Source organism: Lacerta agilis, chromosome 8 (assembly GCF_009819535.1).
Source record: "Lacerta agilis isolate rLacAgi1 chromosome 8, rLacAgi1.pri, whole genome shotgun sequence".
NCBI lineage: Eukaryota > Metazoa > Chordata > Lepidosauria > Squamata > Lacertidae > Lacerta > Lacerta agilis.
Genome location: NC_046319.1, coordinates 19,647,751 through 19,663,654, shown reverse-complemented (window position 1 = coordinate 19,663,654; position 15,904 = coordinate 19,647,751). Strand labels below are relative to the sequence as shown.

Here is a 15,904-nt window from a genome sequence, read left to right as displayed (position 1 = left end):
GGGATTTTAGGTATATCATTCAGTCTTCTCTTCGGGAACATGCAGCAATCTTAAAGAATACGCAGATCAGTGAGGGGTCTAGGAAATCTGGGGCCAAGGGTAAGGTACAAATAAATGAGAAGCATAAACAGCTTCCTCACCAGGGTCTAGCAGCATGGCCTGTTAATGAGGTTCGAAGGTCAGAGGAAAGAACCCCAGCTTTCAGCCTGATGAATGGTAGACATTGTGTTTTAATGCTGCAATCCCACCCCCGGGACTTTAGGATGACAGGCAGGTAAACAACAACAACAACAACAACAACAGATGGACATATATATTTCCATGTGCTCCTCCCCCCCCCCCCCGCTTGCTCTTACATCCATCAGAAGAGGCAAACGAGTAACTCTCTGCATGGGGTTGATAAGGAAAGAGATCAAGGGAAGGCTGCCACACTCTGGTTTCTGCTCAATGTGTTTCAGGGTTTCCTTAAAGGCAGGATTCGTGGTTCTGCAATGGAACAGAAAACACCACTTTATCTTCTTGTGATTGATGCAATGCACGCTTTTTACACTTTAAACAGATAACCTGAACACAAACAAAGTCACCTCCTGGTGCAAGAAAGAGTAGAGTATCAAACTGGGAGTTTCAATGAATTCAGCTGCTACCTACCTTGGATTAAGGGTTGAATCCAAATTAGTCCTGCTCAGAGCGGACCTACTTAAGTCAATGGGCATGACTAACTTAGGGTCATTAATTTCAGTGGGTCTATTCCGAGTAGGATTCAGTTGGCATTCAGTAGCCCTTACTTAGAATCATACAGTTATAGAGCTGCCAGGCATGTTTGTGTTATTATTCCCATATCGCAGATGGGGGAGGCTGAAGGCTAAGGCCACTTGGGTTCATAGCAGGGGCAAGATTCTAAGTCTCTACACCAAGCCACATGGGTTGGACTTTAATACACTAAAGCTTATAAATAATCTTTTAAGTTTTGGGGCAAAGGATGACTGCAGTCACTTACAACAGCTTCTGAAGGGTCCTCTGTTGGTAGACTTCATTTGAACAATAGATGACGTATGGATTAAAATTGTTAGTCGCATGAGCCTCTACGATGTCGCTGATGTCCGGGATCAGGACGTTCTCCTGATGCCTTTTCTCCAAGTCCTCAAAAAAGCTAGAGGCACAATAAATAAGAGGGAGGTTGAGAAACTGAGTTTCATGGTCAGCCTCCTCTGCACGTTTCAGCTTGTCAATACCCTTCTTAAACTGTGGTGCCCAGAACAGTTAAGCAGATCCAAAGGTGAACAGTCCTTCTAGCTGCCAGTGTTGGTGGTTCTTGGCTGCTGCCAATAAGTGGGCCCAGAAATTCTTTGTGTTTTGATTCTACATCTAAATCTCTATATAGGCTGAACAGTGCCAAGTGTGAGGAGAGATGGACCATCTGCTCAGTGATGGGGCTAATTCTAATCCTACCCTTCTCCTCCAAGGATCTCGGTAGGAATCCTCACAACCACCTTGCCAGGTAGGTCAAAAAAGGCCAGTGGGCAGCTCAAGGTTGCTTTCTAGCTGAGCAGGGATATGAATTTGGTTGTCACCAAGTCCAACACTCTAACTCAGGGATGGGGAGCCTGTTATAACTGCTACACCACACAGGCAGCTGCCTGAGGCTTGAGATTTACCTCTTGCTGGCAGCCAGGATATCCCCAATGTTGGAGAAGAGGTGGTGGTGATCCGTCTGATTCATGGTGTCCTTCAGCGCCTCCGACTTCATGAAGTGGTTCACCAGGATCTCCAGGCTGCGCATGTAAGAATACTCAGAGGTAAGGATCTCAAAGATCGCCTGCAGGGGGAAAGGGTGGAGAGACAGAAAGGTGAACACGACTGGACAGCCCTTTTAAGCTGATATTGAACACAGCTGATCATGGAACTGTAGAGGTGGAAGGGACCCCCCAGGGTCCAACCCCCTGCAATGCAGGAATCTTTTCTCCAGCGTGTAAGTCAGACCCACAACACTGAGGTTAAGAGTCTCACGCTCTTCCAACCGGGCTGTTCATCCAGCTATGTGGCGGAGGTGCATTTTCAGATGCTGGCAAGTGAAATGTTGGTCTGCAGCCACCAACATCGGCACCATTAATGGTGCCATCTGGGTAGAACCGTGGGCAAAAAGTCTGGGGCTCCAGTCTCCAGAATGATGAGGCAGATCCCCTCCCCCTGCAAAAAATAATAATCCAGCAACCCACTTTAGCAATCTGACATTTATTGTTTATGCTCTGGCAATGCATTCTATGTCAGGCTGCCTTTGAAGATGATTTGGAAACCACAGTTAATACACAATTCAGCGGCCAGACTCTTGACTAGGCAGCATGGTCAGAACACATAACACTGATTTTGGCTTGACTGCATTTGTTTCCTGGCTCCGTTCAAAATCATAGTTTTGACCTATAAAGCCTGATGTGGCTCAGGACCCCAATACCTCAAGGACTGCCTCCTGCCACACGAACTGAGCCAGACCCTGTGATCATAATTTGAGGCTCTTCTTCTCATGTGCCCCACCTCCATGGGAGGTTCAGAGGGTGGCAACACAAGACTGGGGCTTTTCAGTGGTGGCCCCCTCCACTTGTGGAATCCTCTCCCCCCAGGGAGGCACGACCGACTGGAGCCATCTCTGGTCAATTTTCAGGTGCCAGGCAAAGACTCTTCTCTTTACCTGGGCTCTTGGCCCTTGATATGACATCAGTAGGGTGGGGTTTGCAAGTCCTGATCTGTTTTGTCTGTATTTTTAAATCTCCATAGCGTGTTCTTATTGCTTTTAATGTAAGCTGCTTATGGTCCCTCCTTGAGAAAAGTGACTAACAAATAAAAAAGAGAAAGAGAAAAAAAGTCCTCTCTAAGACTATTAAGCGAAGCAATCTTAAACAGGGAATAAAGAGAGACACAGCAGCTTGAAAGGAACTCATTGTTTGGGAGAATTCACAAGGCATTCAAAACCATGCCACTTCTCCAATTTCCACAGCATTTTGTGCAACATACCGTACTTTTCCATGTATAAGACGAGCTTTTTTTCCTTAAAAATTGTATTAAAAATTGGGAGTCATGTTATACATGGATAGTGCATTGTGGGGACATGTGATTGGTTGCTGCCACGAGCCGGAGATAGTCAGTGGCTATTTGCGTTGCATGCAAGTCTCAGCGTAGGTCAGGCGGGTGAACGAATTTTGACAATTTCCCCTTTAAAAAAAGCTCAACAACTCTGGGCAATCCCTCCCCCATTTTATTAATTTGAAATCCCCAAAACCAGGGGGCGTCTTATACACGAAAAAATACGGTACTTTTCTAGCACCAAGCAGGAACCTTGTTTGAGCCTCCTGGCTTCCCTTACCTCCTGCCGTTTGCGCTCTTCCGGGGATATCTGCTCTAGGATTCCAGCTTCCTGCACCTGCAGAAAACAAATTCTGAGTGACTCGCAGACTTACTGTTAGTTTCCAGACATCCCTTCTGTGGAGCCACATGACCAAGGACCCCACAGGTGGCCATGGGGGTGCAGGAAGCTGCAAGTCACATAGAATTCAATGGGGTTTCCTCCCTGGTAAGTGGTTATAGGATTACAGGGTGCCCATTTTTATGAAGAAGAAAACTGCATCTTTTGCTTTTAGAACATGGAAAGAAAGTTACAGGAGTGAAACTATGAAGTATTTCCCATGAAGACAATACAAATCTGCCCCTGTTCACTGCCACTACATATTATCCCAGAATTAAGTCACTCTCACTGAACAAGCCAGATTGATTTTCCCATTATTTTTGTTATTTATTTATTTAACAATCAAAAATCTCTAACCCAGTGGTGGGGAACATCAGGCTTAGGGACTGGATGTGACCCTCTAGGCAGCTCTGTCCGGCCCCTGGAACTCTCCTCGGGCCACACCCCTAGTTGGCCTTGCTTCACCCCCTCCTTAGGTTTTTTTGCCTGGCTGGAAATTGCCCTTGAACTCTGATCATACCTCTTGCTTGGCTGGACTGAGGAGGGAGACTGGTTGTGTGTAGAAATCAGTGTACTGTACAAAGGTAAAATTTGCATCGGTTGCTCCTCCCACTTTAGCCTCTGGCCCCACCCACCATATGGCCCTCAGGACATTTTTCAGAAGGGTATGAGGCCCTCAGGCTGAAAAAGCTCCCCCTACTTTTAGTGGTTCACATAAAACAATGTAACGCATTCCTTCCAAAATGCCAATCATATCAAATGTTAAAAAACAAGCCAACATAGAATATAATCAAAATACAAATAAAATCAGAAAAGTTAAAATATATGTAATCAATGTACATGGTAGGGAAATGCACACCTGGGGAGGCTAGAAAGGGTTTGGGCAGGTGCACAAAACAATACAGCCTAATAACAATGGGCAGGGAGTCCAGGAGGGTACATGGTGCCACACTAATGGGTCGATTCCTTGCAAATGCAGAACAAACATTACGTGGCACTTGTAGAGTTACTAGGGAGCTCCTTGCTCAGGGAGTTTCCACTCTCATCTGCAAAGCCCCCAGACAATGCTTGAAAAGAAAAGGGAAAAACACCAGAGCTGCATTTCAGCAAACTCCATAAATCCTGCCAGGTGAAGCAGATGAACTTTGGAACCATCTCAGGAGGAAATGTTTAGTTGTTGTTTTTTTAAAAAAAAAAAGTGGAGGAGGACAATACCAGGTCAGATAAGAAAAGGCAGGTGAGCCTCAGGGGCAAAGCCACTCCTTCGGGTCACATCATCCCAACTGAACGTTGCACCATCCATTTCTCCAAGGCAATTCTGTCTGCTGCAGGGGAACTTCTACAGAGAATCCCACAGTAGCCAAAACACACATGTTGGGAAGGGTGCGGGAGACAGGTGCGCAAATATTGACTGAGGCAGAAGTAATCCACCTGAAGTACATTCCTGGAACGTAGGACGCTCCCTAATCCAGAGTTAGAACACTGCGCCCATCTAGGCAAGTGCAGTGGCCCTCCAGGATTTCAGGCAGGGATCTCTCCCAACCTGACCTGGAGATGCTGGGGACTGAACCTGGGACCTTCTGCATACCACTAAGTTATGCCTCCTCCTGCTCCACTTCTGGGAATTCAGTGTTGGTGTGTAGCAGTGCAGCAGTATGCGGCTTGAGCACATATAGTTCCCACATCAAACTGCCCATGTGCCGAGGCCATCAGAGTCCAGGAAGGGGGCAAACCAGAAAGAGGGTCTTTCCCAGTTGTAGTACTCTCCCCAACAAGTCTTGCCTGGCATCCACACTGCTATAATTTCAGTATTAGGGAAGGATCCAAGACACCCACTGTCAGGACGAACTCATTAGAGGGAGCGGCAGCTCATTTATGAACCCACCTGGTCCCCCTACATTGTTTGCGCTGCATTTATATTCAGTGGGCTATGTTGCAAAGCAGCTTTGCGGAAGCTAGGAAAGTTGGGGGTTAATCAATGCAAACAAGTCCTGAGCTTCACCGACCAGTGGCACAAAAAGTATTTCTAAAAGTACTGTAGCTCCATAGGTACCCAAAATGAAACGGAAGAAACTGACTGTCCTTCAAGAACAGAAGGACCCCTCTTGTGGACCATAGACCACAGATGGGTGTGGCCAGCGGCCTTTCAATCATCTGATGTCACTGGTACATCATGTGCCCATGTACAAAACCGTCAATGATCAGCTAGTGCATTTCATCCTTGCTGTACCTTTACCTGCTCCACAGCTGACGACATCATACGTGGCATCACGTGTAGGGCAGGTGGGCATGTTCTGGCCAAAATGGACCAACTGGGAAGGCTTACTAGGCAGGCCTACTGATTAAAGGAGGTTCCCAGCTGCTGTTCTAAAAGACGGGGTCCCTCACCCTCTAGCGATCTCCCTTTCCTACCTCTGGCAGCTGGCTCCAGGTGATGTGAACAGGCCGGTAGTTTTTCACCACAATGGTGGAGGAATCTGTGGCAGGGGGTTCCTCGGGGATGGTTTCCACCTCTAGGAGGTCGTCATCTGACTCGTGGCTGATGGAGTTGAGACCTTTCTCGCGAATCTCTTGATACAGGCGGGGGTCTGGGATAGAGAAGTGGTGCGGGTCAGCGATGCTGAGAAACCTCAGGCTGCCCCAAAATGTTAACTCTTTGCTCCCCAAAGACACACATTTTCCCAACCTATGTGCTAATGCTATGGAAGCGCATTACCAATGTGAATCTTATATACCAGGAGTGGATGGTGTGGGGCCCTCTAGACGTTCCTGAACAACATCTCCCACCATCTCAGACCATTTGGGGCTGATGGGAGCTGGGAGTCCCAAAACATCTGTGGGTTTCACAGTACACTGGCTGTCCCAGCTATGCAGTAATAGTGAACTCGTTCTTCTGCATTTATATCTTTTATGAAGCAAGCATCAGAAGGATTTGAAGAAGACAAGGTTTGCTGAAGTATATTAAACAATATATTTTAGGGGGGAGAAAACTTTCTAGGGGAATCCAAGTCTCAGCTATGCATGCAGAAGGTCCCGAGTTCAATACCCAGCATCTCTGGGTAGGTCTGGGGGTGTCCCCTTGCCTAAAACCCCAAAGAGCGGCTGCCAGTCAATATAACTAATCCTGAGCTGGATGGAACAGGGGTCTGACTCAGGAAAATGCAGCTACCCATGTTAACAAGCTAAAGGTGTGTGAGAGAGAGAGCGCGCACAAATAGCCCAAACAACACTTGACAATGGACCCCGGAATGCTGCCTGACTGAAAGGGGTAGTGTGGGGGATGGAATGGAGTATCCAGGAAGAGGGTTCAATTGCCTGGCACCCATAACAAAATCACTCCACACTGCAACATTTTGTTGCAGCTTCCACTTGTAATTCCCATCAAGAACTCACATGTTCCTAGGCATGGGGAGTCCTTAGCAGCAGAAAACAACTACCCGAGTGAGGGGGTTGCAGACAACTAAGTTTTACTCAAGGTAGACCCATTGAATTTAATGGACCCAAGTTAGCAGTTCATTTCAACGGGGGCTAGCGCAAGACACAGCCCTGAGGATCCTTAGATGAACTGACGTAAGAGTAGCCAGGCTGCCATTTCCTGTTGCCAAATATCTGGGCACCTTGGGTTGACCGCCTGTTTTGAAACTGCTCCCATAGGAACCAAGTTTTATTTTAGGAGGTCCTGCCGTGGAATGGATGCAAAGGGAAGACTCCCAGGGCCAATCCCAGGATCAATCCGAAGTCTGACTAGGGGTGCCCTGGAATACCCTAGTCCATCTACTCACCATCTTTGAAGGAACCTCCATGCCGATTCATACGCTTCCGACCAAAGTTTCTCTGTCAAACAGAGAGAGAAAATGAGAGGTGGGGCGATCATAAGTAGCTATACAGACACTCCATTTTAAAAAATAAAAATCATATTGCAGATAATGGTGGCTGGTGCCCATTTGTACTGGTGGGCTGGAAGGCAGGGAGACTAACAGTAGGTGGCGCTAGAGGCAATGACATACCTAGCCAACTATTTCTAGTTTTGTCCCCATCCTCTCCCTCCTAAGAGACAGACAAGGGGGGAGGTACAAGGCTACTGTATTATTATTATTATTATTGGTTTATTCAATTTATATACCACCCTTTATCAAAAGATCCCAGGGTAAAGAGGAATGTTTTAGCCTGGTGCCAGATGAGCCTCTCTGGGGAGAGCACTCCACAATACAAAGGTAAAGTCTACTCTCACCCCACCCTCCATCTCCACATGGCCCCCAGAAGGCTGCCCGGGAGGGAATGCGGCCCTCAATCTGGGGGTGGGGAGTTTCCTGCCCCGAAGCACTATGAAATACTAGACATTAGCAATGATTGAACCTTGCCAATCATCATTCAACGTTTTTGAGCAGAGGCTGGGAGGCCATCGGCCACGTATGATCTAGTTGAGATTCCTGCATTGGACTAGATGACCTTAGGGATCCCTCCCAACTCTACAGCAGTGTTTTTCAACCTTTTTTGGGCAAGGGCACACTTGTTTTATGAAAAAAATCACGAGGCACACCACCACTAGAAAATGTTAAAAAATTTAACTCTGTGCCTATATTGACTATATATAAAGTAATTCTCTTGAATAGAAATCAAATAAACACAATTTTTCCCACGGCACACCAGGCAACATCTCGCGGCACACTAGTGTGCCGCGGAACAGTGGTTGAAAAACACTGCTCTACAGTTCTGTGATCTTGCTCCTTTTGTTTGAACAACTCTTGCTTGTTCAGGACTCCCAGAAGCCTGAGTAAACTGAGAGCCAAGCCCCTTTGTCTATTCAGCTGCTGCTGCTTCCCCCCCCCCAAGCGTTTCTCCACCCCGCGAACTGTGTACAAACAACGTCCTAAGAGGATCATCCGGATTTGAGCCGAGGAAAAGAGTTGCCAGCCAGAGAATTATGTTGCAATGGCAGTTACGTACGCGGTCAAATTTGCAGCCCCAGATTGAAAACAACCCCCCCCCCCAAAAAAATGAGGCGTTTCACTGGATAAATACCGGGCGACGTTTTACAATGCAAGAAGAAGGTGCAGAGTCCAGAGGGAAAGGGGGCCTGCGACAAACAAGCATCACAAAGGTTTGGGTTCAGCATTAAGGAGTTTATATCCTAGGCTTGCAGCCTAATAGAGGTGGGACATAGGAAGCTGTTGTATGCAGAGTCAGACCACTGGCCCAGTTCTGCAAGCAGCTCTCTCCAGCATTTCAGAAAGGGAGCCTTTCCCAGCCCTTCCTGGAGATTCTGGGGACTGAATTGGGGATTTTCTGCATGCAAGACACATGCTCTACCACCGCAATACAGCCCTTCCCTAAATGTACAGGAAGCCACTTTATACCGAGTTGGATCTTTGGTCCCATCTAGGTCTGGTTTGTGAACACCAGTGTTTCCCAAAGTTGGGTCTCCAGCTGTTTTTGGACTACAATTCCCAGCATCCCTAATGCCAGGGATTGAACCAGGGATCTTCTGCATGCAAAGCAGGTGATCTACCATTAATGCATACCCCCCCCCCGAAAAAGGGGAGCAAGGAAAGATGACGCTCATTTGCACATGCAAAAAAAACATGGGTGGCACTGTGGATTAAACCACTGAGCCTAGGGGTTGCCGATCAGAAGGCTGGTGGTTCGAATTCCCGCGATGGGGTGAGCTCCCGTAGACCATTTGGCCATCCAAAGCTGAATCTGGGGATTAGACAAATGCATGGAGGACAAAGGTTTTATCAATGGCAGGTAACCCTGACGGCTTTGTGCCTCCAAATGCCAGGTGCTGGGAACTGCAGGAGATGAGACCACTGTCAAATGAGATGGGCTGCAACAAGGTGCCTATGAAAAGTGATTAGGTGGATGGGCAGCTTTCCTTCCCTCTCTCCTCCCCAAACCCAAACAGAAAACCAATTCATGCAGCTTTGCGCCATTGCATATAGGTGTGCTGAACACCTGGGCACAAAAATCCCGTTTGTTTTCTACACAGCTGTGTGAAGCAAAATGCCAAGAGCAGACCCTCCAAGGGTCCCTATTTTCCAGCGACAGTCCTGGATTTATAGAAGCCATCCCGGTTTCTGATTTGATCCCAGAATGTCCCACTTTTTTTCTTAGGACATGCCATTTTCACCAGGAAAAAATGTTGGTGGGTACGGTAGGATGTCCCTATTTTCATAGGAGAAATGTTGGGAGGGTATGGAGTTATCCAAACCCCAAGCCATTTGATGGCAGCCCCGTATAGGGAAGTTTTTTTAAAAAAACGTTTAATGTTTTATGGTGCTTTTCTGTATGTTGGAAGCCACCCAGTGTGGCAGGGGCAACCCAGTTAGATGAGTGGGGCATAAATACAACAACAAACAACAACAACAACAACAACGGAATAGGACATCCCTATTTTCATCAGAGAAATGTTGCACCGTATGCAAAAAAGAATCCCTTGCCTTGCTTCTTAAGCCTTAATAGGAAGTGACACAACCAAGGCCTTTCGCACAGGGCCATAACCTCTTGGTCAATGTCTCTCTCTCTCTCTCTCTCTCTCTCTCTCTCTCACTCACACACACACACACTCACACACACCCCTTGCAACTTTGACATGTGATCTTCTTTGCCTTATTTCAGTTTCACTTTCTCAATGTGTGGGATGGGGGGGGGGAATCCAAGTTCCAAAGTGACTCAAGGTTTTGTTTACTTTTCCAGGGACCTTTGCCCCCAACAGCCCTAACATTATCACTGCAGCACTTCCCCATACTAGACTCCCACCCGCCTTGGGTCTTGTTGCAACACGTACCCAACGAGCAACCCTCAGGTCAAGAGCTGTCGGGACTCAAAACTTGGTCTACTTGCTGCTGCCTCTTGTGGTGAGAGACAGAACTGCAGCTGCAGCACCTACCTACCTAGGCCAGAGGTGGTGAACCTCAGGCCCAGTGGGTGAAAATGGTCCTCCATGTCTGTCTCTCTCTCTCTCTCTCTCCCCCCCCTGATCTTCAGGAGTACCGTCAGGACTCACCTTCCAAGCCCTACTTTGCACCCTCAGGTGGATCATCACCACCACCACATCTTCCACATCATGGACATTCCTGGCTGGGTAAAAGAGGTAAATCTCAAGGGAGCAAAAAAGGACCAGGCATTTGCTGATTTGCATGTGAGCATGACACAATTGCAGGCGCCGGCACCAGCTCATCCCCCAGGACATTCCAGGATCATTACAGAAGCCAGGATGACTTCTGTAATTCCGGGAATATCCTGGGCAAACAGGGATGGTTGGAGGGTATGCCGTACTGGGGGCCCCAGTTTACCAAACATAGAGCAAGGGTTGCTAACATGATGCCTTCCAGAGGTCGTTTGGACTCCTGATTCTTAACACCTCCTCCTACATCAGTTTGTTTGTTTGTTTGTTTGTGTTTGTTTGTTTGTTTCAAGTATTTACATACCCTTACCCCAAGTGCAGGACCCAAAGTGATTCGCAGCGTACATCAAAATAGATTCAGCTACAAATGCACAAAACATTTAAATGGTAATTAACAGTTAAATAAATGACCCCATTTAAACAACACCCAGCACCGAAAACCAGTTAAAAGCACAACACACATATCCAAAACAAAAAACGTACAACCCTCTCTTCAGAAGACCCTGCCACAACAGTCAGTTACTGGTCTGAACAAAGAAAGAATTTGCTTTCTCCTGAAAGGAAAGAAGAGAGGAGACTGCATTGGCCTCCTGTAGAAGGGCGTTTCACTATCTGGGAGCGGCCACCAAGAAGTCCTTGTCTCATGCCTCCGCAGAAGATTTCAAAGCCTGGGCAGGCTCATATAAGGAGGTAGGTGCACAACCAACGCTATGAATTGCACTGAAGCCAGCACTTTCCACTGAAAAAAAATCACAAATTATCCACCCTTGCGACCATTTTCTGATTCAAGCCACATCTGCTGCTTGTGGTCCTTCGAAAAATCTAAGCAGAGCGCGTGAACACTCTGCCATAGATCCATGGCAAGGTTCCCCTCTCCTTCCAAGTTTCCAGGAGAGAAAAGCCCAGTTCCGTGGACTCTTGTGCTGAAAAGGTCCGCCCCTCTGCTTCACCCTCCCCTTTCTAATTCACTCCAAATCTCCCTGGAAAGATATCAATCACTTTATTTCAGCTCATATAAAACAAAACTAAGACAAACACACACACAGTTAAATTTAAAAATTAATGACAACGAAAGCCTTAAGAAAGATACAAAATTAAATATGGGAATTATAAGGAAATTTCACTTTCCAAACAGCAGTCCATTACGTCGCTTATATGTCAGAACGGAAGTTAAAAATTTCGCCATTTGAAGAGTTACATACTGATCTGTATTTTGCAATAGGAAAGCAAGATAAAAGTCTGCCGGATGCCCAGGCAATTTATAGATTAACTAGTGGTTTCTGCCCGTTAAAATAACGGGTGCTAGAATATGTCCACCACCATCACCCCCGACGTCCCGCTAAGGCAGGCTTTGGCAGGGGGGCGGGGGCGGGGCGGGCAAGCAGCGGCTTCTCCGCGAAAGTGGAGAAACCGCTTCTTGCCTCTCCACCACCCCCTGACCTCCCGCTAAAGCAGTCCCCTGGAGGCCAAGTGGGCGGCGGGAAGCCCGGCTGGTGGTGGAACTGAGCGCGGGAAGGTGCAGCGGCGAGAGCGGCAGCGTGGCCTCCCCTCTCGGCCTCCCCTGGCCTCTGGAGCGCCAACGTTCCGCTTCAACTGCCCCCGGCCGATGTCTCTCCATCCAATCCCTGTGTCCCTGGGGCACATGCGCAGTAGCGCAAACCCAGAGACACACGGACTGGACGCAGAGACACTTGCATTTTATATATATAGATGTAACAATAAGTTCTTCCAAACAGCACAATATAAAGCACATATAAGCACTGTGTTGAAGTGTTTCAATCAATCAATTCTCCCTGGAAAGGTTGATAGAAACCCAAAAGTCATCTTCAAATAGAGAGCATGATTAACTCCCCAGTTCCCAGGGGTCTATCAAAGACAGCACCATACCCTGCACCCAGACGGCAGGCTGATTTGCTCACTTCTGGAACGGACAGAGTTAACTTGTTTTGTTTTAAATGCAAGTTTGACCTCTGACCCTCCGCTGGCCAGGCCTCAGCTAATCAGGGCAGTAGTAATTCAGGCCAGCTGTGGCCAAACTGGAGTTCTGCATGCATTTGTCCAATCCGGAATAAAAGCATTTGGGGCGAGGATGAAAGCTTTAACGCTTTGGAAACAAACACACCATTGCTTCAGCAGTACAATTTCATTGCATGGGATCCTAGAGTTGGAAGGGACCTCCCTTCCCTAAGGGTCATATCTTCCAACCCCCTGCAATGCAGGGATCTCTGCGAATCATTATTTCTCGGGCTTCAGAATCCAAACTGTGGTCTGAGTGACCGATTGCACCTGCAAGTCATGGTTTGGAGTCCCTCAACCTCTGGAGGGCACCAGGTTGGGGAAGGTGGCACTGTCAGGTCTACGGCAGCTCAGCTTGCCCCTTTCGCCCTGTGGAACGCCCTCCCACCAGATGTCCAAGAAAAAAACAACTACCAGACCTTTAGAAGACATCTGAAGGCAGCCCTGTTTAGGGAGGCTTTTAATGTTTAATAGATTATTGCATTTTAATGTTCTGTTGGAAGCCGCCCAGAGTGGCTGGGGAAACCCAGCCTAATGGGCGGGGTATAAACAATAAATTATTATTATTATTATTATTATTATTATTATTATTATTATTAGAAGGCACTATGGGGCTTTTGGAGTGTCCACCTGAAACACTCCTGAAATCTCAAGCATCTTCTGGGTGAATGGGAGGGAATCCACCCAACTCTACTCCAGTTTCGGATTGGGACAAATCAGCCGCTGAAATGCACATAACCCCATTAAAACAGGGGTAGCCATGCCCAAGAAGGAAGCTTCAGCAGGCTACGCCTTCTGCCACCCCGAACATGGGCCATGCTGGCTGGGGACTGATGGGAATTAAGAGTCCAACAAAACTGAAAACACATTGCTGGCTTCCCTGCTAAATGAGAGCCAGCGGGGTGGAGTGATTAGAGTATCAGACGAGGAGAGACCAGGGTTCAAATCCTGCCCTCCTCAGCCATGAAGCTCACTAGGTGACCTTGGGCCAGTCGCCGCCTCTTGGCCTAACCCACCTCACAGGGTTGTGGTGGAGATTAAGAGAGCAGGCCACCTGCTTCGGCAGCTGCTTGAGTTGCAAAACAATGAAGCTTGGAACAGTGCAATGGAGAACTTATGAAACGGCAATGGAATACTAGCTCCGCCTAAGGTATGGTGGAGAACAGCAACAACAACTGGAAAAGGTAGACATAATACAGTACAAGGACAGGAAGAAACATCATGGACAGAATAATAGCCACACACAAAGAACAACAAAGAGAGAGTTTGAATGCTTCATCTGTAAAACTGGAAATTATTTGATGTGTTAATGCGGATGGAAGCCGTTAAAATTGCAGCTGCAGTATAAAGGTTCGTTATTCTAACTGGTGTGTAATTGGGATTTATAAGTTTTTGGAACGCAGAGTTGAAGTAAATTATCAAGCCATAAATTCTATCACATGGGGGGCCAACAAAATAACATAATTTGCCATCTGAACAATTGGCATTATTGGCTGTATTATAATTTGGTATTGTGACAATGAGGCTTTTATTGGGTCATTGTAACTGAATACTAATAAAAAATTATTACGCATAAAAAATTGGGTCACCTTGAGCTCCATCCATGGAGAAAAAAGGTGGAATAGACAAGCAATAAATAATAACAACAGTGGATTATAGGCTATTCTAGAGGGCAGAGCAGTGGTACCAAGGACCTACCTTCTGCCTTCCGGGGCTCCGGGCTCCTTGGCCATTGGTTTCTTCACACAGAGGCTTCAGGCCACCACCGACAATTTTTGATGGCTCTGTGTGCTCGCCGTTCCCTAGGCCCTTCATGGCGGCCCGGTACGACATGCTGCGGAGGTTGCGCTTGAGCGTCCCTCCATCCAGCTCCGCTTCCTCCGGGTCGTCGAACGAAATGCTGGGGGCCGACATGCGCTTGGGGTCCAATCGGGCAGCTTCCTTGCTCAAGATGGCTGCCGAGAAGCTCTGGTGCCGAGAGGGGACCTTGGGCTTGGGGCCCTCTGCCAGGCCCTTGGGGATGAGCTGCTGGGTGCCCACCTTGAGGGCGGCCGGGCTTTGGGTGCTGAGGATGATCCGGTGGGGCCCAGTGGGCGACGTGGAGCGCTCGGCCAAGAAGGCAGGGCTGTCCAGAGGGACCAGGGAGCTGCGCTTGCCGTGTGGGGACACATTATTGGCGCTGAGGCGCAAATCTGAGCCGACCTGGTGCTCCAGCAGAACGGCCTTGTCTCCCAAGGAGCCGGTCGAATGGCGCTGAGACATGGCGCCGGCGTCTGCAGATTTGTGGGGCCTGGAGAAAGGAAGAAAGAGCATCAGGGATGCAGTTTTCCAGCACAGGAAGCAAATAAAATATGGGAGTCTCTAGGGATCTGAATCTGCCAAAGCCATGACATAATAAACATGTGGAGACCATTCCTTCAGAATCCCTGAGGAAAATATATTTATTACTCATTTTGGAGTAGGTAGTAACACTTAAATGAAAAAACTTTTAAAATACAGTGGTACCTCGGATGTCGAATGTTATCCGTTCCGGAGGGATGTTCGACTTCCGAAACGTTTGGAAACCGGATCACTTACTTCTGGGTTTTCGACATTCAGGAGCCAAAATGTTCAGCAACACAGACGATTGAAAACTGAGGTTTGACTTTACTAGGATTTGGTCTTATGATATTCTCAGTTGGAGCTAAATTTGCTAAGCATTCCAAATAGTAACATTATTTCACAGGCAACAATTTTTTGCCCTGCAGTTGAAAATGAATATTTTTGCTTGTTTGTTCTGTAATCTAACATCATGCATGAGTTAATTTTTCAACAATAATTATGCCCCAAACTTAACTATGCCAGAAATCCTTATTTAATTTGTCTAAATGTTTCCTTTTCTTGTGACAACCACATGTACGATCTAGTTGAGATGTCTGCATTGCAAGAGGTTGAACTGGATGACCCTTGGGGTCACTTCCAAGTCCACAGTTGTATGATTCTATGAATAAATATACTCAATTCTTTCCAAGGCATCTTCCATTTGGCCCACCCCATATCACCAAGAGAGGAACCAGCATAAATTCTTGCTTTCTTCTTAATTTCTAGGAACATCATCTCCCCAAAAGCTGCCGCTGAGTGACATTCCTACAGTAAGTGGAAATATGTAAATTTATGGGGTGTGGTTTTTTTTAACAGCATCATCATTTGGGTGGTTAATAGGTTATAAAATCACCTGTGCATGGTGCCACATTAATATTTGTTTAGCATAGTATTAAATCTTTGCTGAGGTTGATTTCATAGGCACCTTGTTGCTTATTCATTCCCAT

The 15,904-nt window shown here is 47.2% G+C and overlaps 1 protein-coding gene across 2 annotated transcripts in view; it reads right to left on the bottom strand.

Moving 5' to 3' along the window:
• The window catches only part of ARHGEF16 (Rho guanine nucleotide exchange factor 16), a 33,196-nt gene that overhangs the window by 13,470 nt on the left and 3,822 nt on the right, over positions 1-15,904 (bottom strand). For both annotated transcript variants that reach the window (XM_033156421.1, XM_033156422.1), the window contains exons 2-8: positions 14,295-14,886; positions 7,237-7,288; positions 5,867-6,042; positions 3,356-3,412; positions 1,656-1,816; positions 998-1,150; positions 357-486 (exon numbers count right to left, since the gene is read on the bottom strand). In XM_033156421.1, coding sequence (XP_033012312.1) covers positions 357-486; positions 998-1,150; positions 1,656-1,816; positions 3,356-3,412; positions 5,867-6,042; positions 7,237-7,288; positions 14,295-14,858 — 1,293 coding nt within the window. In that variant the 5' untranslated portion in view covers positions 14,859-14,886. The remainder of the gene's footprint in view (positions 1-356; positions 487-997; positions 1,151-1,655; positions 1,817-3,355; positions 3,413-5,866; positions 6,043-7,236; positions 7,289-14,294; positions 14,887-15,904) is intronic.